Source organism: Macrotis lagotis, chromosome 6 (assembly GCF_037893015.1).
Source record: "Macrotis lagotis isolate mMagLag1 chromosome 6, bilby.v1.9.chrom.fasta, whole genome shotgun sequence".
Taxonomy (NCBI): Eukaryota; Metazoa; Chordata; class Mammalia; order Peramelemorphia; family Peramelidae; genus Macrotis; species Macrotis lagotis.
The window spans coordinates 70,871,927-70,899,455 of NC_133663.1; the positions used below are offsets into that span (position 1 = coordinate 70,871,927).

Below are 27,529 nucleotides of genomic sequence, written 5' to 3' on the forward strand. Positions count from 1 at the left end.
TATAAAATGATACACCCATACTTTAACCAGATGGAAATGATTGAAAACATTCCAACTAAGTGAGAAAAGATTTTGCCCCTGATATCTTTGTAAATATCTCTGGTGAATCACTAGATGAATTAGAAGTGACATTATACAGGAAGAGTGTTCCATTGGCTCAGGAAATTTAATCGAATTCTAAGGTTGTTTCTATCATATCAAACTAGTTCAGGATTGAGAAAGATTCAAGAGATCCTAGCAAGTCATGATAGAGGTTTCCAGCAAAGACTCAGAGGTGAAACTGTTTAGGGCGGAAAAGAGTATCTTGCCTTAGATCAAGGTCTCCTTCCTCCTCACCTTGATCAGAGAAGGATCTCAAGAGCTTCGCCATCTTCCTCTCTGAACTGGGAGCCAAGAAAGTGCAGATTCAAAGATCTCCAAAGACTAGACCACATCTAAGGAAAACATCTTGAGGACTCTTGCAAAAGGACTTCCAGGACCTTGAGTTAACTCCTGTTCAACTAATACTTTCTAAACTTGAATCCACTCTCTCCTGGACTTTATATAGCCAGTGAAGGGGTATGTCACAGATTTGTGGGGAAATGTTTTATAAAACTATTCTTACTATCCAACTTTAATAAATATCCCTTTCTAAAAGTTACTTAAGTCTTGATAACTAATTGATAATCAACTAATGATCATGGTGGGAAGCACACAAATGGGAACTCATAGGTCAGAAAGTATTTACTGAAAGTACTCTCAGGAATAACCCTAGAACTTGAGAGGAAAAGCATTAACCATACATATTCTGGGGTCCCACTCTTCTATTCAAGTGAATTTGGAACAATTCTCCTTAGAATATGTACTATATAAGTAAAAATGGTTTCCATGCAGAAACACCTCATGATCACCCCAACCACCAGATATTACATTCTCAACTGACCTCACCCCATGCAGCTTCCACCACCATTCCTGGGCCAGACAGTTTCTAACACTATCTCACTTTGTGGTGGGAGAGGAGAACAATTTTGGGAGACCTCAACATCTTTCCCAATACTCATAAGACCCTCCAGACTAGCAACTATCAAATTAAGAGATGACATAATTAGAGATGAGGATGATTGAAAATCTGCTCACTCAACATGTTTCTTTTCTTGCTTCTCCTTCAATTACTGGGAGCTCTGGATATTGCACTTTGGAAATTTCTAAAGCTCATCTAGGTAGTTCTCCCCAAGAACTCTCCTTTGCCCATTTATAAATTTAGTTTTGGTGCCTTGTCTTCTGTGAATAGTAGCTACTATTATTGCCCTGTGTGTGTTTCCTATCTACTGACTTCCCAAGTTATATGGGTAAAGAAATGAAGGGACCACATAATTCTCATTGTGGTTCTAGGGACTTTTTGAGGGACGTTTTTCAAGCCTGAATTACCTATCTTAGAGTGAACTCCACTGTCTTTCCCTAAAATGACTCTCATTTTATAACTACGAGGGTTCCTAGGGACTATTGTGAGACAAGAATTGTTTAATATAGTATATACTATGATACTGGAATGATTTGCCATTTCTTTCCTTAGCTTATATTACAGAAGAGAAACTGAGAAAAACAGAGTTAAGTGACTTGATTAGGATCATATTGCTGGGAAGTATCTAAGGCTGAATTTGAGCTCAGGAAGATGAGTCTTCCTGAATCCAAGTCTAATGCTCTACCCACTGTACTACCTAGCTGCTCCAGAAGCTATCTTCCAGTTCTAGATCTAAGGACCTATGAAGAGTAGATTTTTGTCCACCTTTAATGATTTAATATCTTTTTAATTTTCCTTTTTTTTCAGTCTTCTGTAGTCTTAGTTTTTTAGCTTTTCTACACAGATGTCCCTATTCTAAAGAGATGGAGGAGAGAGAACTCTGAGTCACTAAATATTGTAAACACAAATGGAAACTCAATGGTTAAGTTGTATTGTTTTTCTTAGACCTTAGTCAACAAATGGGTTCTCCAGTGGTACCACTGTGACCTGGATCTATAAAAACTACTTACTCCGAGGTTGACCAATGTAGCCAGGAGCTGTTTCTCCCAGACCCCAATCATCAAGAAGGGAAACCAAAGGTATTAATTTTTTCTATCACCATTGCCACCACTTGCCAGAACAATGTTGATCTTACAAATATGGGGTGGTTGAGTGGACAATTTAGCCCACAGAATACAAATGATCATCCCAAAGTCATGAAGCTAATACAGCATTTTAGATCTACTACTCCTCAAATGAATACCTACTGAAAACCAGCATCAGAGCCCTTTCTATATAGGACTCTACATATATTCTTTCTGCATAGAACTTGGGACTAGTAAAAAGAGCACTGAATTTAGAATCAAAGATCTGGATTTGAATCTCAACTCTGTTATTATCTATGTAACCAGGGGCATTTTTCTCCCTGGCAACAATTTCTGATTTGTAAAATGAGGGAATTGGACCAGCTGCTCTCTTTGACATCTATATTTAAGATCCTTTCTTTCTCTTTTTTACTCTGGAAACACCATTTGAAACCACAAATATCTCCTCACCCAACATCTATCTGCTCATTTGAATAATAACCATAATCATCATAATGTCTCATTTCTAGAACACTTCTACCATTTACAACAACTCCATGAGATTTTTTATTTGTGGTTGTTCAGTCATTTCAGTCATGTTCAATTCTTTGTGACCCATCTAGGGCTTTCTTGGCAGATATATTAGAATAGTTTGCCATTTCTTTCTCTAGAATCCATCTATTTTTATGGATGAGGAAACTGAGGAAAACAGGGTTAAGTGGGTAACACAACTACTAAATAAGGTTGTATTTGAACTCAGGAAGATGAGGCTTCCTGACTCAATCCTCTGCTCCACATTACACCAAGCATCATCTCCATTATTTTATCAATTAAGAAATAGGATCATAGGTTAAGAAACTTGTTCTTAGTCATGTAGTCACTGCTAGAACTCAAATCCATTTTCCAACTCTAATTCTAATGCTTTTGTCTTTGTTTTTGTGTGGTTCTGATGATGTTTTTTCCTGTCTTCTTCCCTTCCTTTATCTCCCTAAGCATTCCAAAGAATTTTGCAGAAAATCCAGTAAATCTTGTACCCAGGGACCAGTCCAACTGACAAAAGGATTCTCACAGGTTCTGGGAGGAGTGATATAGTTTTAAGGACATTGAATTTAGATGGATTTAATTTGTCCTGAGGGTCTAGACTCAGGTGAGGAAGAGAAGAGTGTACTATTTGAGTGTACTAGACACAGAGAACTTTCTGTCATTATCCCTAGGCCAATATTTGCTTCCAACTTTTCACATGACTAACATTTTGGTATCCTAGTCTGAGAAGTCTCATTGCTTCTGAGTTGAAGGACAAATTTGCTTCCAATGTCATGGAAAGCACTTGGTCTTGGGTATGGTGTATTCTATCATCCCTTTACCAGTTCCTCCTCCTACTATAGTCAACTTGAACGCTAACAGGATCTGTAAATTTCTTGAGGTCCAGTGGGCTAGTGTATAATCTGAGAAGGTGCAGTGAAGAAGTGATGATTATTTTTTTGGAGTCAGAGAACCTAGGTTCAAATCCCAACACTGCCTCTGCCACAAGTTAACACCTTTAGGTCTCAGTTTCCCTAACTGTAAAAGGATGGTTTAGATAGATAACCTCTAAGGTCCCTTATCCCTCTAATTCTACCTCTTATCCCTGAGTTGACCAGAGTAGCTAGGAGCTCTTTTTCTCCTACACCTCAATCAAGATGGAAAACCAAAGGCATCAATTTGTTGCCAGAATAAGTTTGATCTTACAAATCTGGGGTGTTCAAGTGGAGAATTTAGCCCACAGAATACAAATGACCACCTCAGGGTCATGAAGCTAAGGTAGCATTTTAGACCTGCCACTCCTGAGAATTGAGACATTTGTCTCTTTGAGGTCAGGTCCTAGTGCCAAAGTTTAATATCTAGAATCAAAGTCCATATTTTATCTAAATAGTTAGATCAGATCCCTTCACTCAGAAAGTAAAGCAATAGGACATTTGCAGGGAGACAGCTAGGATGACTGATGAGTATCTATGAATATAGTAGCCCTGACTCTAAAGACATTTTACCAGCTCTAGGGCTGAGTTTTATCTGACTTATTCTTGAATGATGATTTCATAGATACTTGGGGTTTGCTTATCCTCAACTAGCTCATCAATAAGAGTTTCCAGTTCTCTTTGTCTGCTCTAATATAAATCCTCACAGCCCTTAACAGCTTTCAGACATCCAAGATCGGTGTCTTGCTATTGTCTTGCTAAGGTGTCTTGCTAAGTCTGCTATTGACTCCCTGGATTGCAGTTACAAATATCATTTCATATCTATTAAAGACCCTTTCTTCTGAAGTCCACTAAGTAGGCTAGTATGTAGGGAGGTCATATAAGTGGAACTTGATCTCTATTCCTTGAAATTCCAGACCTGAATAACAGAACCTACTTGAACATATATGAAACACAAGATAGTTAGAATCTGCTATTTAGGAGAACCTGATTTGGCGTATTTATTAAACAGCTACATATTTTTGAACTTGGCTCCAGGGCTAAATTGATAAATGTATAACACCTGGCCATGCATAATTTTAATTATAATTTGCATTAACATTTTTCCCATAACTTTCTTAAATCTAGGCCAGAGGTGTCACACTCAAATAGAAATGGGGTCACTAATACATCATAAGGATCCCGATGCATATTGATTTAATTTTTGAAATCATGTTATCTATGTTTTATTGTACTTTTACTTTCGTAAATATTTACCAATTACATTTTATTTGGGTTCCAGTTTTCACACTGGAGTGTTGCTGGCCAGACCACATATTTGACATCTCCAGTCTATATAATCCACTAAACAATTAAGCCTTGATTTGTTACATTTACCTAAATTCTGGTTCCAGCACAAGCCTGTATATGTCCCCTATCTGGTTCTACTTGTAGGAGCTATAATTCTTTAATCTAAGAGAAAAAGATGTGGAGATTTTCATAAGTCTTCTGATCTCTTAAACGATTGCTATAATGAAGGACAGCAGCTTGGATTTTTTCTTTTCTTTTCTTTTCTTTTCTTTTCTTTTAAATTTTCTTGATACCAAAACTGAGGCTAAAAATCAAAACAAGGGAATAAAAATAAAGGCAATATAATATTGGAGAGGTTACAAAAAGCTCTCCCCAAATTAGTAAAGTTTTACCAATAATAGATAAACTCTTACTCTTCCAGCTACTTAACCGTTTATCCTGATTGATGCTTGTCCTTCATTCTCAAAGACCATGACATCAGGGAGGTGATGCCATCACAAACTGGATTTGAGTGAGGGAGTAGACTAGAGCCACCAGTCTCACTTTCTCCCAGGAGTCATCTGGGTCCAGCGACCAGATGTGAATCAGGACAACTGGAGATGACCCTGGATATGAGGCAGTCAGGGTTAAGTAATTTGCCTGGGGTCATACAGCTAGTAAGTAACAAGTGTCCAAGACCAGATTCAAACTCTGGTCCTCCTGACTCCAGGGCTGGTGCTCTATCTACTGCATCACCTTTTATCTTTACTTGTAGTATAAGAGAAAGAATGATAGATAGGAGTCCAGAAGTCTGGGTTGACCCCACTGATAACCAGCACAAAGATTTTTCACAAATATCTTTAGTCTCTCTATCACATAAAGCAATAATCTTTTCCAACTCCATGTTTCAGGATTACTTGGAACCCAAGATCCTGGATATAGAAATTCTCAAAGCAAAAGTGGTTGGTCTTTACTAACCAACCCCAGTTTCCCAACATCCCAAGATGTCTCCAATTACCCCAAATTATCCAATCAAGATTAATTTTAATAATTCACTTTAATTTTCAAAATAAATATGCCCAATTCCAGGGGGAGGTGGCCAGAGTTGGAGAGCTGGTATGGTGAAATCAGGCAAACAAGAAAGTGTCGCAACTCTGAAAAGCTGGGAATCTCCAAATTAGAGAAACACAAAGCTCGTTTTCACAGCATTTATCTTGGCTCCCCTTTTCTTTCTTGCCCCTCAGAGAGGTATCATTGCCGGAAACTCCTGGTCTCCCAACTGGGGCTGGGACCTTGGATCCAGCTTCGAAAATGGAGTATACAGGGGCTTAGATAGAAATATCCTCCCTCCAAGGACCCATACTTCAGGGAGGAGAGTGAGGTTGGTTATTCGATGCCTTTAGAGGCAGCCAGAACTCATTTCATTGTCAAAGAATCCTTGCACTAGAAAGGTTCTCTGGAGGCCATCCAGTCCAGCCTCCTAATACAGCATAGGAACAATTCAAACCATCCACTCCAAGCCCTCCATGGATTTTTTTCAACCCACCCATCATCCCTCAGGACCCTGGCAAAATGGCCTCTTCCCTAGTGCAAACAGATGAAGTTTCTCTTCTCTTGTGTTTTCTTCTCTCCAGACTCATTCTCTCCTCTATGGTCCACTGCATCTATTAATGCCTATTAACAAAATATGGTGGCTTTTTTAAAAATTTGCATATGTGAATTCTAGATTTTCAAGGGGCATAATTATCATTGTTGCTGTTAGCATTAATTTGTCTTCCCAGCATCCTGGGATAGGAACATATTCCCCCATTTTCTACATAAGTAAATTGGAGTCCTGAGCTATAAAGGGAAAGATCAAAGAGGAAAAGGAGTAATGAATAGAATTCAGTTTCTTGATTCTATACCCAGGTTCAAGGACTTTCGTCATCATGAATTTAAATTTCTTGTGAACAAAGATTATGAAAGAGAAAGAGAGAGGGCAGGGCAAGGAGAGGGAGTATCTTATAAATTGATTTATACATGGAATTGGAGCCTATAGTTAAGCTCACTAGTCACTAGAAAACTGCTCTCCATGATTGGGAGAATTCAAAGAGACAGTCCCTTTGACCACACCCAATGGAGCAACTGGAGTAACTGGACTCTTGCATGTGATCAGTATGTTCAATAACACAACCCACACACGGGTTAGGTTGTTGATTCAGGTCAATGGGGGGGATGAATAAAAAGTGGATGGGAAAGAAGGAAAGAGATCTTGTTACTCATTGGCAAAGTTAATCTAGAGAGTCTCAAATTTACTGTGGTTTTAATATCATTCCCAAACTTTAAAACCTCACTCAGTGAAAGCAGATAAACTCAATCACCCCCAAATGTCAAATCGTGTGTGTTAGCATGTACAAATGGGACAGAATGTATGTTTAAGGTTGACCTGGCATCCAGGGCAAATTCCAAACTGGTTAATGACATTTTCCTAACTTATCTCCTCCTTGTTGATATGCACTCCTTTCCAAACACCCCCCATTTCCTGCTATTGCCCCAGAGTTTCTCATTTGAATCCTAACCATAACCCTTAGTCTGTCTCCCTTAGAACTCAGTCCATACCAAATAAATGATTCTGGAGTCATCACAAATCATCCTTTACTGTGTGGTCAAGGAATGGCAAATTAACTAAGAGTGACAGACTCTCAACTCCTCCCTTTTATCTTCCATTGCTTTCTGTTCCTAAGGACTGGACCCTCAAATATCCTCCTTGCCTCATCCCACAGATTCATTTATGTCTCTAGATGGCACCTGGATCCCAATTCTTCTAGGGATCGCAAATATTTTCAAGATTCATTTATATCATCACCTACTAATAAAGCTATTTTTCAGCCAGATGAAGGACTGTAGAGATACATACCTTTATTGCTGGCCTCAGAGTTCAAAAGAACCTCTACAAGAGGTAACAGCCATTCATGGTCATCAACCCCTTTAGACATTAAATTAGACATTAGATTAGACATTAGATATTTAATCACTGGACATTTGTGGCAATGCTACTTAAGACTCAAGGTAACAGGTCTCAGTTTCCTCATCTAGGAAATGTAGGGGTTGAACCAAATGATAGCTAAATGGCTATGATATAGAGCCTATATTACACTGCTTTCTGTCAGGAGAAGGGGGGTGGGAAGAGAGGGAGAAAAATGTTTAAAAAAATGATTGTTGAAAAATACCATTACATGTTGTTGGAAAGATAAATAAATTAAAAAAATAATAAATGATGGCTAAACCTCTTTTCACCTGCCAATCTAAATCCCCAATACAAGATCTTTCGATCTGCTGTACTAAAAAGAATCCTATGATTCCTTTCTTTGCCCACCCAGAGTCATATTGAACATGTTGAGTCCTTTCAGTCATATCTGACTCTTTGTGACCCCATTTGGGATTTTCTTAGCAAAGATTCAGAAGTTCTTTGCCAATTTACAGATAAGGAACTGAGACAAACATACACAAGATCTGGAAATACTAGTAAGTGTCTGAGGCTGGATTTGAATTCATGAAGATAAGTCTTCCTCATTCCAAGTCTACTACTCTAGTCTTATGGAATCAAATAGACTGGATTTTCTGAGTTCTGTCACTGACACAGGACATGGTCCCATACAAGGCAGTACATTTGGGGTACATATTTTTCTATCCAACAAATGGGGCAATTAGAGGGGAGATGAATCTAAAGACCCTCTCACAGCTAAAATTCTACAAAATCAGAGACTTCACTGTTATCCACTAAATCTAACAGAATCAGTTTCTGACTCAGTTTCCCAGAAAGTAACATAATCTAAAATTATACTTCAGTGGGTCCTTTGAAAGAATCAAATCCATACTTACACCCGTATATAATTCACTTACTTTAAAGGACATGTGTTGCAAGTTCAGACTAACACAGTCAAACCCATGCAGTCCTAGACAAACAGAGGGAAGAAAACTATTCCTGGCCCACATTCTCCTGAGGCTGTTGGAGAGTGTATTTATCTCACTGTAATCTCAGTCATTCCCTTAGTAAGTTAAATATGCCAGTCATCTCAGGAGCCTCCCTGCCTGGGTGCCCTCCAGATGACTGCTCTATAAACACCAGAGTCATTCCTGGAATTGGAAGGCATGGGGTGGGGGCAGGGGCTGCTCGGGCAGGGGTTAGGAAAGGGGTGGAGATTGGGTCATTTGGGAAAACAAAAACAAGCTGGTTCTGCCAAGGTCTTCTCTGGTCTTTTGGGCTTGCTCTGCCCTTGAAGTGCTAGGAGAGATTAATTTTGAGATGGTAAATGGCACTATCAGCTTCAATGCCTTTCAAAGAAGGGGACTGGGGAGAGGAAAGGTCTTATTTTTAGCTCTTATAAAGTAAAGCTCTCCAGGAACCCTGGCAAGGTGACCTGTGTGATTGAATCCTGGGTGTGTGGGCAGTTAGGACTTTTCGTGTCTTATCCCAAACACCACCCATGCTCTGGGTGACCTTGGAGAAGGCTTACTTGCTCCTTCTAACCCATTCCCTCCACCCCCTTCATATACCTTTCCATCTGTCAAATGGGCAAAGGGGGTGTGGACCCTCTTGGAAAAAGCAGATGATTCCCAAAGAATCCTCACTTTCTGGATGCCAAATCCTCCCAGGTCCCTGGGAGTTAAAGAATAAGATATTCAATCCCAGTGTTTTTAAAGGTGAATACATGCAGGTTGAAGTAGGGAAGTCCTCCTTCCTATATTCTCAGTTCCATATCAGAGTCACAGTTGTTAGGTTAGTATTCTGTGATTCTCTAGGGGTCAGGGAGAAACAAGATCAAATAAAAGCCCAGTTGGAAAAGAAAGACTAAGATTGGACAGAACAAGGAGGGATGAGAAAAAGGAATTGTGGTTTAGACTGGGCAAGGGCAAGTTATGGGATGGATCATCAATTATCACTAAACAGAGTAGACTCTGTAAGAGCAAGATTCTACAGCAAGTGGTGACCAACTCTTCTCCAGTCCTACAGTAGGTAGGAGAGAGAATAAGTTTAAACTGAAGATTAGCTAGGACAAAAGAATTTCAGGGCAAAAATCAGAACCAGTATGGGAGAAGGAAGGGAAATGTCTTTCTCCTGGCATCTTTAATAAGTAAGGCTAACTGTCTGGGATAGAATAGGAAGTCCTCTTAATAGAAACAGATAGACCTTTGGTAGAATCTTATAGCCTCATGACTACTATAAAAATGCAAATAAAATATTATATTCTAATTAACATATTAATAATTTTTGATGCTCTATAAAGACAGTATGATATAGTGGATGGAGAGCATGCTTTAAAACAGGAAGACCTGAGTTTAAATTCTGATTGAGATATTAGCTATGGGACTACCATTTAATCACTCTAAGTCTCATTTTCTTCATCTATAAAATGAGCATTATCAAATAATATATAAAAACTTTGTAAATTTAAAAGTACATATATGAGTATATAGTATATGCATACATGCATTATGTCTAGATGTATACAATTTATCTGTCCATACATAAAATATGTACATGCATGTATGCTTACATACATTGAGAGAAAAAGAAAAACTGGACTTGGAATTTTTCACTTATGTGGGAAACTGAGAAAACTCTGCCGATGCAGATAAGTATCTCTTCTGCAACTTGGAAATGTTAGAGACTTGCTTATGCTCTAAAACAATCAGTTATTCTGTCTTCATTATACCAAACACTCCCTCTTTTGTGTGTCCATGCCTATTCTTTCTAACTTCCTAACCATCATAGGAATAGAAAATTCTTGAGAAGAAAAACTTTGTCTTAAATTCCATAGAATATTTGTTAAAACACCAAATGTGAGCCCCTCCCCTGTTGAAATTCTTATGAATGAATTTCAATAACAATTTTGGTCATTTATAAATAGCCTTTTCTATTAGTAAACAGTGCTTTTACATCCATCATCTCAAGTGTTCCTCCCAATATAAAGAAAATGTATCTCAAAGAGTCTTTAAAGCAGTGAACTTCCAGGTAACATGATTGACAAATGGAAGACCTGATCATTCCCAAGTAAGCCTATGTATCTTTCTGCAAGGGAAAGAGCTTGTCTCTCTAAGCTATCATACAATCATGAGCAAAAAGACGGAAGGAAAGTGTCCTCCTGGATGCCTCTTTTGAAATCAATAGCCATACTGTGACTGAGTTCACCAAACAATTAGAATCCAGATAAAACCATTATTCCTAACACAACACAGTCCCTAAATTTTTTCTTAGAACCATTCTAAACAAAGAAGAGGAATAAATATAATCTCCATGAGATTATGCATCATATATATATATATATATATATATATATATATGTATATATAAAATCTTATGAGAGAGTTGCCTATTTGAAAATGGTCTACATGTACCATGATACAATATCTGTATTCTTCTGGGGTGATTCTCAATTTCAAAATGCTCATTTTTGTTTCCCTATAGGTTTTTCATTCCCATCCTCTTCCCCTTCAAAAAGCAACTGATCATACAGTTGGCATGATGTTTCACACCTGGTAAACATGTATTGATTGGACTTCATGTGAAAGAGCACAAGACAGTGTCTAAAAGAGAACCTTATTAGTCCAGTTACTTGTTTTGGGGAACCTCCTTTTTTTAATTTCCTCTCTATTACCTTCTCAGTCATTTGTGGGGCATATATCCCCAATAACAGTAACATTAGGAATTTATGAGATGGAGGGAGATCATTTGGCCATAGAAAAAAGTTTGAAGAGATCTTAGAGGCATTTATTTTGCAGACAAGGAAACTGAGACACAGAAATTTTAGGTTACTTGCCCAAGATTACATAGGTATCTGTAAGAGGAACTGGAACCCAAACCTAGATATAGAGTCTAACTCCAAATTCAACACACTTCCCACAATACAATGCTTCTCACACAGAATTAAGTTAAGAATGAGTAGATTGAGTAGGAAGCTACTCTAAGGGAACATCTTAACTATTATCCAACCTCCTCATTTTCCTGATGAGGAAACTGAGTTCCAGAGAAGGGAAGTCATTTGCCCAAGCTCACACAGGTTGAATAGAATAATAGGGCTAGTCATACGCAGTGCTCCTTTTCCAGTTTCAGCATTCTTTCCATTACAGTATTTTATGGTTCATTATGGCAATACCCCTATCATAGGCCATAAAACATTATTTAATATAACCCAACCACCAAGAGTTTCAAAAACTTTAAGGAAAAATTAGATCCATCTTTTTGTAACTGACATTCCCCTCAAACCTATCTCCCCTCCCTCACCCAGGGAGCTTCCTTCATGACTACAAACAAAGGGGAAGGTTGCTCCCCGGATGCCCTGGTCTAACTGAAATTGAATGGAGAGAATGCAAAGAATCAGAAAACTTGCAAAAATGTTCAGGGTTGCACCCTTTCTCTAACCAGCACAGGGAGCATCCTGAATATAAATAAGTGTCTTTAAATGGGTCACCAGTCTTTTTCCTTTCTTCTTGGCTACTAAGAGTTCACTAATTTTCTCTCAAAATAATGAGCAAGGCTAGTTGCCTCACCCATTTCTACCCTCTTGACTGAAGAGGCAACAGAGAAGAGACAATCAATTTAGCCTTTTAACTCTGGGGAGAATTTTGACCCTAGAGGGACATAAATTAGAAACTACTTGCAATTAGTTGCTTACAGGCTCATAATGTGAATCACTAGTCAAGAGAGAGTCTTGTATCCTGATGTTCCATTGAACACTAACTTGAATAGCTAAGGAGCTCCTCTAGAAATTCTCCTTTGGAATCTTTAGAGATAAAATTGGTATGAATAAAAGCAGAAGATCAAGGAAAAGAGTGCAACTTATTCACTTGCACACTCTCCCCTGGTCAGACTACAATTGGAGTACTCTATGCTCTTCCAGGCCCATTTGAGGAGGAATATTGTCAATTTGTTGTACATTCATCAGGGTAGCTAGGGTGGGAAAGAATTCAAAAGCATGGCATTACAAGGATCAATTCAAGGAGCTGCCATCTTTCTTTATCATGGAGTTAGGTAGTTGCTTATCTCAAGTACTTACCTGAAAAAGAGATAAAGAAATTTACCTCCATTTCAATTTCCTTATTTGCAAGATGAAAAGTTTAGAGTAGATGACCTCAAAGGGTCTCTTCCATTTCTAAAACTAGGAACCTATGTACTGGGCATGATTAACCTGGAGAATAGAAAGTTTAGAGGGACCTGATAACTTCCTTCAAGTATCTTAAGGGTCATCATATGAATAAGAAATTAGACATATGATACATCTTCAACAGCAGATGACAAGGACCAATGGGCTAATGAATGTCTCTGTGAAGGAGATGTTAAGTAAGTATTAAGGTGGGGAGGGGAACTTCCAAAAATTAATATTTAAAAGTTATCCAAAAATAAAATGGCCTACCTCATTAGCCATGACTTCCTGGGTGACCATTGTTTAGACCAAATGACCTCTGATGTACTTTACAATTTCTCAATTCTCTTTAAATTGAAAGGCCACAATGTAATGTATATTCCTCTCCCTCCCCATTCTTATCAAACCATGCATATGTTGGAAGCAAATTCAATGGACACTTCATTTCTTTCAGAAAAGGTCAAAAATCTTCCATTAAATCTCAAATAATGGAAGAAACAAAGCATGTCCAGAAATGGAAAATTTCATCATGCCACAAATTAATAAATGGAACAAACCAATAGATACATGGAATACAGGGAAAGGTAGCTGGCTTCAAACATTTGGAAAGTTAGCATTAATTTCTGAGGGCTGAATGAAATTGTTGATTGCTGGAAGATTTTGCCTCAGTACATGGAAAAACTTGCCAAGGATCACAACTGTCCCAAAGTGGGTTGGGCTCCCCATCACTAGGGGTCATTAAGCAGAGTCTGGATGACCATTTTTGGGTGGAGAGGAGGATGAGCCAAGGGACACTGCCTCCTAGTAAGGATTCCTGCTCTGAAGGAGATGAATTAAATGTTCTCCATGAGGATCTCTTCTACTTTTAAAATTCTAAGATTCCAGGATCTGATAACTGAGTAAGAGGAAAAAGATTTGGTCTCTTCTCCCTCCCCTCACAATGGATTCTTGATCTCTACCTTAGCCCTCTCCATTCTCTCGGCGTCTCTTCCCCAGCCCCCTCCTCATGCCAATCACAACCTCAGCAGGACAAAGAACAAACACTCCAGTCATCAGTCCACCAGCTGGCCCCATCCAACTTCAAAAGCTTTTGTGATCCACAAGACCTTCTACTACTACCCCCCCAATGTACCCCACACACCTCCTGCCACAGTTGCTATGGAAACTCTACAGACTGATCTGGCTGCTTCTGGGGAGTTGCTATTTCCATATTATCAGTCCCCAGCACTGACAGAAAGAGCCCACCCTCCAGGGGCCACTTGGTTTCCACACTCAAAGGTGATGGAAACAGACCCAACAGACATTTCCCAGAAGTGGAGTTTACATGAGGAAAACTTCCTTGAAGTTTGGCCTCAATTATTCTTTCTCAAACTTGAAAGGATTCTTCCAGGAAGGAATAACATAGAAATCAAATATTTTTGCATGTGTTTAAAGTCAGATGTGAATCAGAAACCTTTGCCTTGGTCACTGTTCTTCTGATTTAGGAAGGAAATCACAAGAAAGGTGGAAGAAACATGGCTCATTTGTACAAGAACTCCCTCCCTGGAACTGTAACTTGATTATTCATCTTCTGAGATGCAACCACTTCTCCCCAGTGCTAAGCAAGGAGGAGCTTCAATCACTTCAAAATCCCCTTTCAGGGAGAAGCCAGATTATGCAATAGAGTCAGAATATGTGAACTCAAGGTCTGGCTATTTGCTGATATTCTAAGTTTCTAAGTTCTAAACTCTAACTCCCATGAGTAAGGCACATACATGAATATTACCTGGGCCTTAGTTTCCTTCTCTGTAACATGGGAATAAATGCCTAGGCTTCAATGTCTGTAAAATGGGGATAAATGTCTGCCTCCAGTTTCCTGATTAATAATGAGAAGATTGTACATATGAACTCTAAAGTCTCTAAAAACTCTCCCAGTATATGATCTTATAATCTATGACCACTTAAGAAACCTGTCCCTCCCCAGGAATGTAAAGTGAAGATGTGTTTTTCATACATAAAAGCCCTAGAGAATCTTAGCTATTATTAAAGAAATTTTAGCTATAATCATAGCATAAATATAGTTAGCTATAATAATAGTCTAGCAGTTTTAGCATTTGATCATTTTATGATCCAGGGAAACATTTGTCCAAATTTGATGAAATCCTTCCCTTTAAAAAGGGGGGGGGCGGGAATTTCTCTCCCTCCTCCCTGACCTGAGATGAAGCAGTGGAATCACTATATCTCATTCAAAACTTGCAACCATGGTGGAAGTAGGTGCTATTATTATGTTTAAGGAAACTGAGGCTTCGGGAGCCCTCGTAGATCTCATAGTATTTCTTCCCCATCATTCAAGGTCTTACCAATCACTCACTTAGCAGAACATTTTTGGTCATAAACCCCTTCCCTCTTAAGCCTGGTTACTTGAATGAACATAGGCTGACACACCTACACCCATCCACTAATTAGAAACCTCCTCAGGCTTCTCTCAAGGAGAGCTTAATGGGAGTTCTCCTTTCTCCCCCCTCCACATACTCCCCTTCAGAAACTTGGAGGGATACCAACCCTGCCCCCTCTCTGCAGTCTCCCACCCTTGCCCTACCTCACAACAGCCAGGAAGAGATGAGACGGCTCCATGCCAAAAGAGGGACATGGGCTGCCAAACACCTCCCCCCAAGGAAAAAAGAAGGGGGAAAAATTCCTGACTGCAGCCGACTCTGTATTTCTTTCCCGGGGAGAAGGCTTTCTGAGCAAGATCTCCCTCTGAGCTGTGACTGACATTCAGGATCAGAGCCAGGAGGGACCTTCTCTGGCTTTGTTAAAGAACCAGAGAGCCAAAAGGAGAAGGAGGAGGAAGAGGGAGGAGGAGGAGGAGGAGGGTGTGGGTATGTATGGGAGAGGAGGGAGGAGGAAGAAGGGAGGAAAAAAATGAACAGGAGACAAATTTAAGTTGGAAGAGCGATGTCTATATTCTCATGAGAGAGAAATAAAGGAGATGTCAACTCTGCCCATGTCCTAGCTTGGGGGGTGGGGGGAGCGGTAGGGATGCTGGGAGGGATGGTAGGAGGTATCAGTCAAAGGAATTAGGCCAAAGCCCTCAGATCTAACTCACCACTCACTTGGGCCAGTTCTTTAAGACTTTCTAAGATTGGATGGTGTGGCTGAATGGAAAGATCTCTGGTCTAGAAGTCAGAAAGTATTTTCTGCCACTTACTCATCTGTGACTGTGGATAAATCACTTGGAACCTCACGTTCCACATCTGTAAAAGAAGGAGTTTGGACAAGATATTCTAACAGTCTCTAACTCTCCTTCCCCATACCAGTTTCTGAAAGTGTTTGCCATTATACAGAGTGGAAGTTTATTTTTGGGGGGGGAACAGGAAAGAGGGAATCAATTAGGTGACTTGCCTAGGGTCACATAGCTAGTGTCTGAAGGCAGATTTGAACTCAGGTCCTTCTGATTCCAGGGCCAGTGTTCTATCCACTTTGCCATCTAGCGGCTCCCTTTTTTTTTTTCTGGAGGCAATTAGGGTTAAGTGACTTGCCCAAGGTCACATAACTAGTATCTGTCCATTCCTGAAGAAAGCAGTCACATGCCTTCATATTATCTGCTTTGCCTTTTGCTTTCCACTAAACGCCTGGCTGGCTCTGCCTCCTGCATCTTTCTACAGGCAAATCTGATGGGATTCTAAAAGTGGGAGCAGACATACCAGGAACATCCTAGTCAAGGGCAGCCAGTAAATAACAGCCTTCAGTTGAAGTGTGGATGTTACCTGGAGGCACCTGGGGGAAGAGAGAGAATGGAGCTAGCTACCTGGGTTAGAGAAAACACTGGAAACTTCATCTGAAAAAAATAAGATGCTGCTTATTCAGGGAGTCATCCCTGAAATTACTAAGATAAAATCTGATTTTAGAGAAGAGTTTATCAGTTTGTAACTCTCATTATCCCTATTTTACAGATGAAGAAACTAAGGCTCAGAGATTTTAAAGGATTTACCCATGATCACACAGTTGAGAAGTATTGGAGACAGTATTCAAACCCAGCGGTCTTCTGCTGCCAATCAAATACCCTCTACGAAGAGTCATATGATACAGTAGAATCTCTCTGTGGCACTCTTCCTCAAACATACAAAATGTTCCTCATATCAGAGACCCAAGAGAAGGAGCTGCTAGTTCCCATTTTTCTAGGGTAGAAAATAAAGTACACACACATACATGATTATCTGTATCTATATAAATACATATGATAGATGTGTATAATTATATGTTCATAGTATATGTACATACATATGTATGCATTCATGTTTATGATGTGTGTATATACATGTACATGGGGACAGCTAAATGGCACAGTGGACAGAATGCCAGCCTGGAGTCAGGAAGACTCATCTTCATGAATTCAAATTCAGACTCAGACATTTACTGGTGATGCAACCCTGGGAGAGTTACTTAACTCTATTGGTCTCAATTTCCATATATATAAAATGAACTGAGGAATGAAGTGGCAATCCATTCTAATATCTCTATCAAGAAAACCCCAGATGGGTTAATAAAGAATTGGAAATGACTGAACTACAGCAAAGTATGTATATGATCATTTGTAGATGTAATAAACATTTGTATGTAGAATTGACCCTTACCACAGCTCTGTGAGCCAAGAACTACAGAAATCATCATTTCTGTTTCACAGATAAGGAAAACTCAGAGATTAAGTAAGTGACCCATAGTCACCAAACAAATAAAAACCTGAAATGACATTTGAACTCAGATCTTCAAGTCCAAAACTCTACACACTGAGCCAAAGATAACACATTGTAACTTAGAGTTCCTTGATCAAAGAAATGACTCAATAGTTATTTGTTGTCATAAAAAACTTTTTTTTCAACTAAATAGCTTCAACCTCTTCTATCTCTTATCAGACACGTAGGAAACTGGTTGAATGTTCCTTTCCCCTGTGCCTCCTCTCTAGGGTCCAGGACATATCTTCTATTTTTAATTTTGCAAGGCATCTTTTTTGCCTTTAATTTTTTTATCAAATAGTATTATGTTACTTCAATTACATGTAAAGTCAGTTTTCAACATGTATTTTTATAAGATTTTGAGTTCCAAATTTTTAACCCTCCCCTTTCTCCCTCTCCAACATAGAAAGCAATCTAATAAGGTTATACAGGACAGAAGTTATAACTTGATTATTTCTTCTTATATACAAGGTACTATTTTCCTCAGAATTTTAAGGACTACCATGTAGAAGAAAAAAAAATCAACTTACTTGACTCAGCCCTAAGGAAAGAAGTAGAAAGTAGAAAGAGATAGATTTCAGATCAATAGATGGGAAAAGTTCCTAATAAATTCTTTTCTGCCACTTACTAGATGTATGTCCTTGAGTGAGTCACTTTTCTCTGGGCTTCTGTCAAATGAGAGGACTAGACACAATGATCTCTAAGAATGTGTGATGGTCTCCATGATCAATAGTCACTAAGATCCCTTGTCATCTATTACACAATCTAGCAATGGAGACCTGAATTCTCTCAGTGAAAAATTTCCAAAGGTTAGATAACCACACTTTGGTAATGTTATAGAAAAAAAAATCTTGCACAGATAAAGTTTAGACTAGTTAAGTTCTTGGATCACATCCAACTTTCAAGATTCTTTGATTCTATCCAATTATCTTTAGATTTGTGACTCAATTCTACCCACTGACTTCCCTGGGCCCTAGGGTCTAGGGTTAACAGGAGCTATAAAGAATCTTTAGTCTCATTCTCATCCTTTTATAAATTGGGGCCGTTAAGGGTTCAGAGAAGGATAGTGATTTGCCCAAAGTATCAAAATACTACTTATTTTTTCTAATTTAAAAAAAACTGTCATCAAATGGGCATTAACTTGACTTCAGCAGAAAAAGATCCTACTAGAATCAGACCCCACTAAGTGGGGGGGGGGGGTCACCAGCTCCTAAGCATCCCTAAACACCTTTCTCTGAAGCTGGCATCTTGCTTTGTGTGTGTGGGGGGGGGGATTGGTGAGGTAATGGGGTTAAGTGACTTGCCCAAGGTCACACAGTTAGATAATGATTATATATCTGAGGTTGGATTTGAACTCCAGTCCTTCAGACTTCAGGGCTGGTGCTGTATTCACTGCACCACCTAACTGCCCCTGCACTTTGCTTTTTTTTTTTAGGTTTTTGCAAGGTAATGGGGTTACGTGGCCACACAGCTAGATAATGATTAAGCGTCTGAGGTCGGATTTGAACTCATGACTCCAGGGTCAGTACTCTATCCACTGTGCCACCTAGCCACCCTGCACTTTGCTTTTTATAAAACTGCCATACCTACCAGCCAACCTCATTTAAGAATTAGTGGTATATTAAGGTAACAAGCATAAAATTCCAATTTCCTCATCATCATCAAAATACATTTTTCTAATTGAATCTTTGAAGCAAATTCGGGTGGAAAAGAAGGGGCTGGTCCAACAAGGCATAACCCAACCAGTGTTCAAAGGGGAGAGTAGCTACAGCAGTGGCCCCTGTTGTATTAGCAATGGGTGCCAGTGGGGCAAATGAATAAAGGAGTAGGGGAACTGGAAGGAAGAGGCAGATTTCCTTGCAGGCTGATATCCACTGTATCATTCAGAAATGATTCTTTCCTGTTTCCCTTTTGTAAAGTCAATGCTTGAATTGATGAGTAATTTTAATGACTAACTTGGCACCTCCCTCCTTTTTCAATGGAGCAAGGAGCGACTACCAGTCTGTAGTATGGCATTTGCCTTCAGAAATGGGGGTATTGTGTTGGTGAGTTTTTCTTAACTGGTTTTCTTTGTTATAAGGTTGGGTTCTTTGGGTGGGGTGGGGGTGGATATATCTAAAAATGACAAAAGGCAGCAATAAAAATTATTCAAATAATGATAATAAATCATTAGTCATGGCACTATGGAGATGAAGTCTATGGCATGTTCACTCCCTTCTTTTGGCATTAACTCTCTATCTCAGGGCCTTGTTCCTCCCCCTACTCCAAGCAAATCCCCTCATTCTCATTACCTTTCTTGATCTCTCACATATACAAACTTACATTTTCAATGGGTCTCTTTCTAAAGGCATCTCTATTAGATGCCAGTTAGCTAATCTGATAATGGAGGTAAAAGAACATTGAATGACTCTCAGCAGACCTGGGGTTTTTTGTATGTTTTTTAAAAGTCTAAAAAAAAAAGCCTGCTTTTGCCTTTATGACCTTGGACAAATTTCTTTGCTGTAAAATGTGGGGGTTGGGTCAGATGGCCTCAGAAAATTAATCTCAATGTAAGTTACAGAGCATATGAAGGACTAATATTGGAAACAGGAAGACCTGAGTCCAAATACAGCCTCTGACACTTGCCTAGCTACATGACCCAGGACTAATCCCTTGACTGCTCTGTGCTTCAGAATCCTCAGCTGTAAAAATGGGGGAAATAATTATAACTATCCCACAGCGCAGTTATAAATATCAAATGAAATAATATTAATCACAATGTTTACAAATCTTAAAATGCTATATGAATATGATTTATTATCATCAGCACCTCTCTGGGCCTCTTCTGTAAAATAGGGGGAGGGGGAATTAACTCAGGTGCACCTACAAAGGAATTCCCCCAAGGTGTTAATAGTTGTATAGGCTTCAAACTTTATCCATCCATTTTAATCTAACCATAGAATTTATCTATCCTTATGTTGCATGGTTCCAAAAGAACATAAAAGTTCCTTGAGGGGAGGAGCTATCTGGGTTTTATCTCTCTATCTTTAGTCTTTGCACACTGTTTTGTAAGGAAAAGAAAAGAATTCAAGGAGAGGGAAGAATAGGAGTGTGGAAGGCACTTGTAGTTTTGTCCTTCATTCTCAAAGACCATGACATAAGAGAGGTGATGCCATGACAAGTGAATTGGATTTCAATGAGGGAGGACCGTCTCACTTTCTCCTCCAAAGCCATCTGGGTCCAGATATGTGGCCAAATCTGAATCAGAAAAGTTGGAGAAGGCAATGTGAGATGGCCCTGGAGGTGACATAGTCACAGTTAAGTAGTTTGCCCAAGGTCACACAGCTGGAAAGTGTCAAATGTCTAAGGTTGTATTTGAACCCAGGGCCTCGACTCCAGGGCCAATGCTCTATCCACTTCGCCACCTAGTTGGGGGGGAGGGAGGTAAGGTGGGGAGAGGAGGCTTAATAGATCAAGGAAAAAAAGAATGGGGGATCAAGGGGAGGAGGAAGGAAGTGCAAAAGGAAAGGTAACAGTGACAGAAAGTAAAGCACCACCCAAGGAGGGGAGAAATCTAAGAATAGTCATGATTTCATCATAATTGATAATAATTTCATCATCATAATTAGGTACCAATATGGGCCAGGTACTGTGTTTATTGAACTGGAAAATGAATGGTTAAAACTCATTTACTTTTAAGGCCCCCATACAGCTCTAACTCTCCACCCTGAAATCTCACGTTTCTTTCCGACCACTCTGGTAGTTAGTAGAAATGTTAATAAACCTCTTCTACAGAAGAGTCAAGTGAGTCTCAAAGAGCAGGAAACATGAAACAATCTGCATTCATCTCCTGGAGCTGTCTCAACCCCAAAGCCAAGTTTTGACCATCCCAACAGAAGAACTTATGTGCTGGGCAAAGGACATACCAAACCTTGGGGTTCTCCCGCCACAATTCCCAGGTGGACTACGCTACCTCCTCAGAAAAGAGCTGGCTCGGGATTGGAACACAAAGTATCCTAAGTGGAGGGGAAAAATCAGAACTTCTCAGCCCTGAGGCTGAGTAGGCAGGGATGCTCTTAGGCTGGAGAGAGAGAGAGAGGAGAGAGAGAGAGAGAGAGAGAGAGAGGCAAGGCCACACCCTGGCTGTCCTTTGGGCCAAGGAACTCCTTGTCTCTCCAATGGGCAGCAGCCTTCCGCTCCGCCCCTTCTTCCAACCTGCAATGGTGAGTCAGGGAAAGGGGAGAGAGAGAGAGAGAGAGAGAGAGAGAGAGAGAGAGAGAGAGAGAGAGAGAGAGAGAGGATTCAGAGCGTCTGGTCTGGAAACCCTCGATGGGGAGTGGAAGGGAGATGGTGGGGGGCTGGGGGAGAGAAGAGAGGGAGTCAGCCGCAATGAGTTCCATTCATTCACATCTTTGAAGTCCTACAAGCTCTCGAAGTCGCTATGCAAATTTATGCAAGAAGGGGATGTAAAGGATCATTCTAAGCCAAAAGTCCGGGTGCTTTTTTTTTTTTTAAAGAAAAGCAAGGCTGCAACCACTGTAAATCAGAATCCTTCCCTCCTCCCCCCCCCCCCTTTATTCTCCCCCAGCAACTGCAGAAGTAAAAGCTGGCCTGGGGACTTTGAATCACTTAGCATTTCTATAGCACCTTTATATCAGCAACGGGCCAGACAGCTACTTTGCTTGGCTCCTCCCCTCAGCATAATCCCCCCCATTGTACACAGTGGCTGGGGAGAGAAGGAGGGAGAGTGAAATCACCCAGCCAAGCCTGGGGCAAACCCAGGCCCCAAACTCCAAGGCTCTCCCAGACACTTCCTGCCCCACCCCTCCCCCATACACCTAAAGGAGGTGACCCCCCTTCCCACTCTCCCAATTTTTCGGGTCACTCTCCAGCAAGGATTGCCTTTCTTTTTTCACTTCCTTCCTCCTCCCATGTGGACCTCCCCATTCTTTTTTTTCCTTGAATCTATCAAGCCCCCCACACACACACCTAAACGAGGTGACCCCCACTCCCCCATTTCCTTGAGTGATGCTTTACTTCCTATCACTCTCCAGCAAGGATTGCCATTCTTTTTTTCACTCCCTCCTCCCCCTGGACACCCCCCAATTCTTTTTTTCCTTTTCTCTATCAATTCTCCCCTCCTAGCATTCAGTTTTTTTCCTTCTAGAAATCTCTCCCTTTCCTCTACCTGCCCATCCTCTCCCATGTCTTCACATGCCATAATGTTGCACTCAGTCCAGTCCGGTCCCAGTGCTAGCCAGACCCATGCTGTCCCATTCTGCCCCCTTCTTTCAGGCTCGGGATCCGGAAGCAAGCACCCGCAGCCCCCGGTCCTGGGAACAAAGACAAAAGAGTCGAGCACAGGGCCGGAACTGCTGAGTTTTTGCTGCCTGGAAATAAGAGGGTATTTTTAAAATTCTTGCAAGCAACCTGCTCAGAAAGGAATTTAAGCTCCCAGGGCTTGTTCTTCTGAGGGGGCAGAAGAAAGGATGAGCCGGCTTAGAGCTGACAAGTCCTATTCAGGGCTGAGGTTTGCAGTCTTCCTCAGCTCAGAGTCAGTCATGAGTTAGGAAGTCTTTAGAACCTTCCATTCAGCCCCCTGAGCCTTACTCCACTCATAATCAGGGTGTATCCCCCCCCTCTTCTTCCCCATCCCATCTCCTCCTAAACCTTTCTCTCCCCAGTGGTGCCCATCCCCAGTCCTTCCTCCACTCCCCCTTACAATCAGGGTTTATTCTACCCCTCCACTCCCTTCCCTTCCTATCTCCTCCTAAACCTCTCCCTCCCTAATGTTCCCCATTCCTCCACTTGGCCCTTCACAATCAGGGTGTAGTTCCCCCCTTCACTCCTGTCCCATCCCCTCTCCTCCCAAATCCTTTCCTCCCCAGTGTTCCCCATTCCCAGTCCTTTCTCCACTCAGTCCGCTCACAATCAGGACATACCCTCCCCCTCCACTCCTGTTCCCTCTCATCTCCCTCAAACCCTCATTCCCAATCCTTCCTCCACTCAGTCCGCTCACTATCAGGGTATAGCCCCCTCCACTCCCTCCCCATCTCATCTCCTCCCAAAACTCTTCCCTCCCCATCCCCAGTCCTTCCTCCAGTAAGCCCCTCTCCCATAGTTCCAACCCTAGTCCATCTCCCAGTGTGCCCCCATCCCTTCTCCCCAGTGTTCCCAGTTTGTGGCCCTAGCTTCTAGCCAGTTCTACACTCTCTTCCCCAGTCTTTTCCTCCTCCAGTTTCACGCACAATTGCTGCCTATCTCTCCACATCCTCAACCCACCCTAGGACAAGGACACCCAGAACTAAAAGGCATGGCTAGGTTGGATCTTAGGGTTAGGAGATAGATGAGAAGGCAGCAGCTGGAGTTCTCTGGCGGAAGGGAGCCCCATAGCCCAGACAGAAAATCCAGAGCGACACTCTTCCCATGAACTCACCCCATTGTCCCTCCTTCCCCTTCCACCCCCATCTTCATCCCCTCCCCCTCCCTGCTGCAAGAGAGGGCTGAATAGAATTAGCCTACATCTGTTCCCTTCTCAACACCCTAACTTTTTATGGCATTTGGGGGCAGGGAGATCAGTTTCAAGGATTAGGGTAAAAGCAATATACTTATTTTTTAATTAAACATTTAAGAAGCCAAAAACAAAATACATAGTGCACATCATTAAAACACAATTAAATTCCAAGTATTTCTTTTCATTCAGAGTCCTTAGTAAAGTTCAACCTGCCAGTGAAAATCTTTAGTTTGTCCGAAAGTGCAATTCATAACCCATAGTGCCTCTACCCCAACTTCAGGGAGACAGAGAAATGAATGAGTCTAGGGGGAGGAAGGGAGAGAAGGGAGGGCAGGTGTAAAATAGGTACAGGGGGGGGAAGAAATACTGGACTTTGAAGGGTTCATTTTGATTACATGAAGGCTGAGGAGAAAGAAGAGGAGACATTTACGTTAAGGATAGGGAGAGAAAGAAAAGGAGGTACTCTGGTTCTTCAACCAAGACCAAAATGTATTACAGAAGTAGGAGAAAGATTTCAACCCTGACCCCTAATTCCTCGGTAATTCCATTCAGAGAGGGAGGAGGAGGGGGAAATATAAAACAATAGAAGGAGGAGGATGGGAAAGGGGGAGGTGTACTGCCAAAAAAGGGGAGAGATTGACTAGAAGGAAAAATCCGGGAAAGCAAGCCTGCATGGTCTCATACTCTTTAAAGTTTGAACCCCTGATTCCACTCTGTTTTAAGACATGCAGACACTGCCTAATTTCTGCCTACAAGAGGAAAGAAAAGAATTACATTTTCCTAGACATCTTACTACAGGCAACCAGAATAGGTGGCAACATAATAAAATAAAATGAAATAAAAACCTAACCTCAGCATGTTGCTGAACTTCATTGTTTGGAGCGGCTGAGGTCTTTAAAAAAATTACAATTAGAAATTGCTTAAATGAGTTTCTTAATAAAGAAATATTTTTTTTAAAACCCTTAGCTTTTCTCTTTAATGAAGGAAGATAATGACTCTTAGAAGATATTTTCCTTCCATCCCTTAAAAAAAAAAGTAATGAGTTACTCTCATCTTTTGAATGAAGCTTCCAGGACTTTCTCAATCGAACAATTGCACTTCTCAGATTCCTGAAATGTGGGCAGAGGCACAGATCACATAATAGAATGGATGAGAGTTGGGGGAGTCTTGGAAGCATAGAATTAGAAAATTAGAAGATGACACTTAAAATCGCCTGGGACAGCATCCTTTCTTTTACAAGATAGAGAAACTGAGTCTCAGAAAGGTAGAGTTACTTATTTCCAAGGTCACACACCAAATTGAGCAGTGTAATCATTGGAATCCAAGTCTTCAGATTCACAGTCTGAAGCTCACAGAGATCTTTCCACTATGCCACATGGCCTCCCTGGAATATTCCTGAAAGCTAATCGACACTCTCCCCCACCCCCACAGTATAATACCGTTCTGCCATCTGGAAGGGAGGGATTTTTATGAAAAAGTTAGATTGGTCCTCCCTACTGTCCAAGACACTTGCCCACCTCCCAAGAGTGTTCATTCAATTATCCAGAACGCGAATAGTCTTTGCTTTCCATAAGAACATCATTTCTCTTTCTCCCACTTAAATGTTTCCTCCTTTCTATGCTTCCAACATTGTAGGAAGTATCCTCCCTGTTCCCTCTCAAAATAGAAGCCTAGTCTTTTTTTAAAAGCAATTCTCCCTCCAAAATACTAGCCCATGTCCTTTTCTTCCTGCCTCTATCATCTAGGGCGACCGTCTAGTCGGACCCCTTTCATTTTACCAAATAACGAAAATAAGGCCCTGGGAAAGGGAAAGGACTTTCCCAAGGTCACACAGCTAGGAGCTAGCCACAACCAGACTCCGAAGTCTTTTGCCTGCAAACCCGAGGCTTTTGTGGCTACAGCACAGAAAGCGGTAAGCGTCCTTGCCTTCCTTCAATCTCTAGGCAAGACAATGAGCAAAGTGTCTCTTCTGGTGGACTGAGCACCAGATTCTGAAAACCTTTCCAAGTGAGAGAGCCTTAAACAGAGTAAGGAGCACCTCTGTCCCCACTGAGCACCCATTCCGAAGGAGATAGGCAGGAATCTTTCCTCTACCCACAAGCTGTATATATTGAAGGATCCGAGAAGGTTCTTTTTCCCCCAAATTGTATCCCAAGTCCTCTCTGCACCACTCTCCACATGAGAATTTCCCCCTGCCCCCCCCCCAGGTAGTAAAGTTCTTTTTTAGGGGGGATCATTAAGAGTTGAAAGGTGCTCCACAAGAGTTCCCCACTCTCATTGCGGAGACAAGGAAAAGTAAGAATGAGAGCTAGTGATCTATCAGAGAATAGCTAAGCCTAGGTTAGGGTTATCTGATAAGGAAGAACTCCGTACTCTTTCCTCGGCTTTGTAAACGCCCCCCTTGGGCCGTGGCAATGTGCCCTTTCCCTTAGACCCTTCCCTTCATCCTGCCACCCAACGCCCACCCATCCACCCTGCCAGCCAGGAGTGGTTTGAGGTGCTCTGGTCCTAACCCAAATTTCTCCTTCACAATCGTGGCTCTTCCTTCCCCCCCCCCCCCGCCACCTCCCCTCCCAATCCCCTCCCCAAGAGCAGAAAGGCCACCCTCTGGCCCCCCGGTTGCCCCTGGCAGAACCGCGAGCTAGGTTTCCGCACAGCCCCCTCCCTCCTTTACCTGCAACCTGCTCCTGGCTGGCACCATACTCGGTATCCCGCCGCTTGGCGCAAGTGCCCTCGCCCTGGACCAGCGCTTGGAGGGGCAGCTCGGAGCCCGGGTTGGGGTAGCAGCGGAGCCCCTGGGCGCAGCGCGGGGTGTAGACCCCGCACGCCTCGCCCTCCAGCCGGGCGCAGACCGGACAGCAGCCGCAGCCGGGCTCCCGCACCAGCTCGGCACAGGGCAGGACGGCGGCGGCGGCCGGGGGCAGCGCCGGGGGAGCGGCCGGCCCCGCGGCCGGGGGAGCGCAGGCGGCCAGGCGCTCCGGGGTGCAGGGGGGGCAGCGGAACAGCACCTCGGCCAGGGCCCCGGGGCTCCCGCCCCCGGCCAGCAGCGAGGGCAGCAGAGGTAGCAGCAGCAGCGGCAGCAGCGCGGGGCCGCTCAGCCTCGGCAGCATGTTGGCAATTGTGACAACCAGGGCGGGGTGGAGGCAGGTGGCAACCTCCGGAGCTCTGGAGCCGCCTCCTTCTGGTCCTTCTCCTCCCCACCCGGAGCTGCCGGGTCCTAAAGGGCCCCGCTTCTCCCCGCCCCCCGAACTCCTCCCCTCCCCCTTTGGAGACCACCCCCCTTCGGCGCGGCTCTGCGAAGCCACCTCTCCCTCCGCCGCCAGCCCCAGCCTTCTTCTCTCCACCTATGCGGCTCCCTTGTCCCTTCCGTCCCTTTCTGCCCTTTTTCCCCTGGACTTCTCTCGCTGCCTT

General features: G+C 42.0%; 1 protein-coding gene across 2 annotated transcripts in view; it reads right to left on the reverse strand.

Annotated features, from left to right (window-relative positions):
• IGFBP2 (insulin like growth factor binding protein 2) overlaps positions 1 to 27,243 on the reverse strand; it is a 50,032-nt gene extending 22,789 nt beyond the window's left edge. Inside the window, exons 1-2 of one of the 2 annotated variants that reach the window (XM_074191406.1) lie at positions 26,793 to 27,243; positions 7,684 to 7,752 (exon numbers count right to left, since the gene is read on the reverse strand). In XM_074191406.1, coding sequence (XP_074047507.1) covers positions 7,684 to 7,752; positions 26,793 to 27,228 — 505 coding nt within the window. In that variant the 5' untranslated portion in view covers positions 27,229 to 27,243. The remainder of the gene's footprint in view (positions 1 to 7,683; positions 7,753 to 26,792) is intronic. The other variant, XM_074191407.1, reaches the window with a different exon arrangement.
• Positions 27,244 to 27,529: the final 286 nt, after the last annotated feature.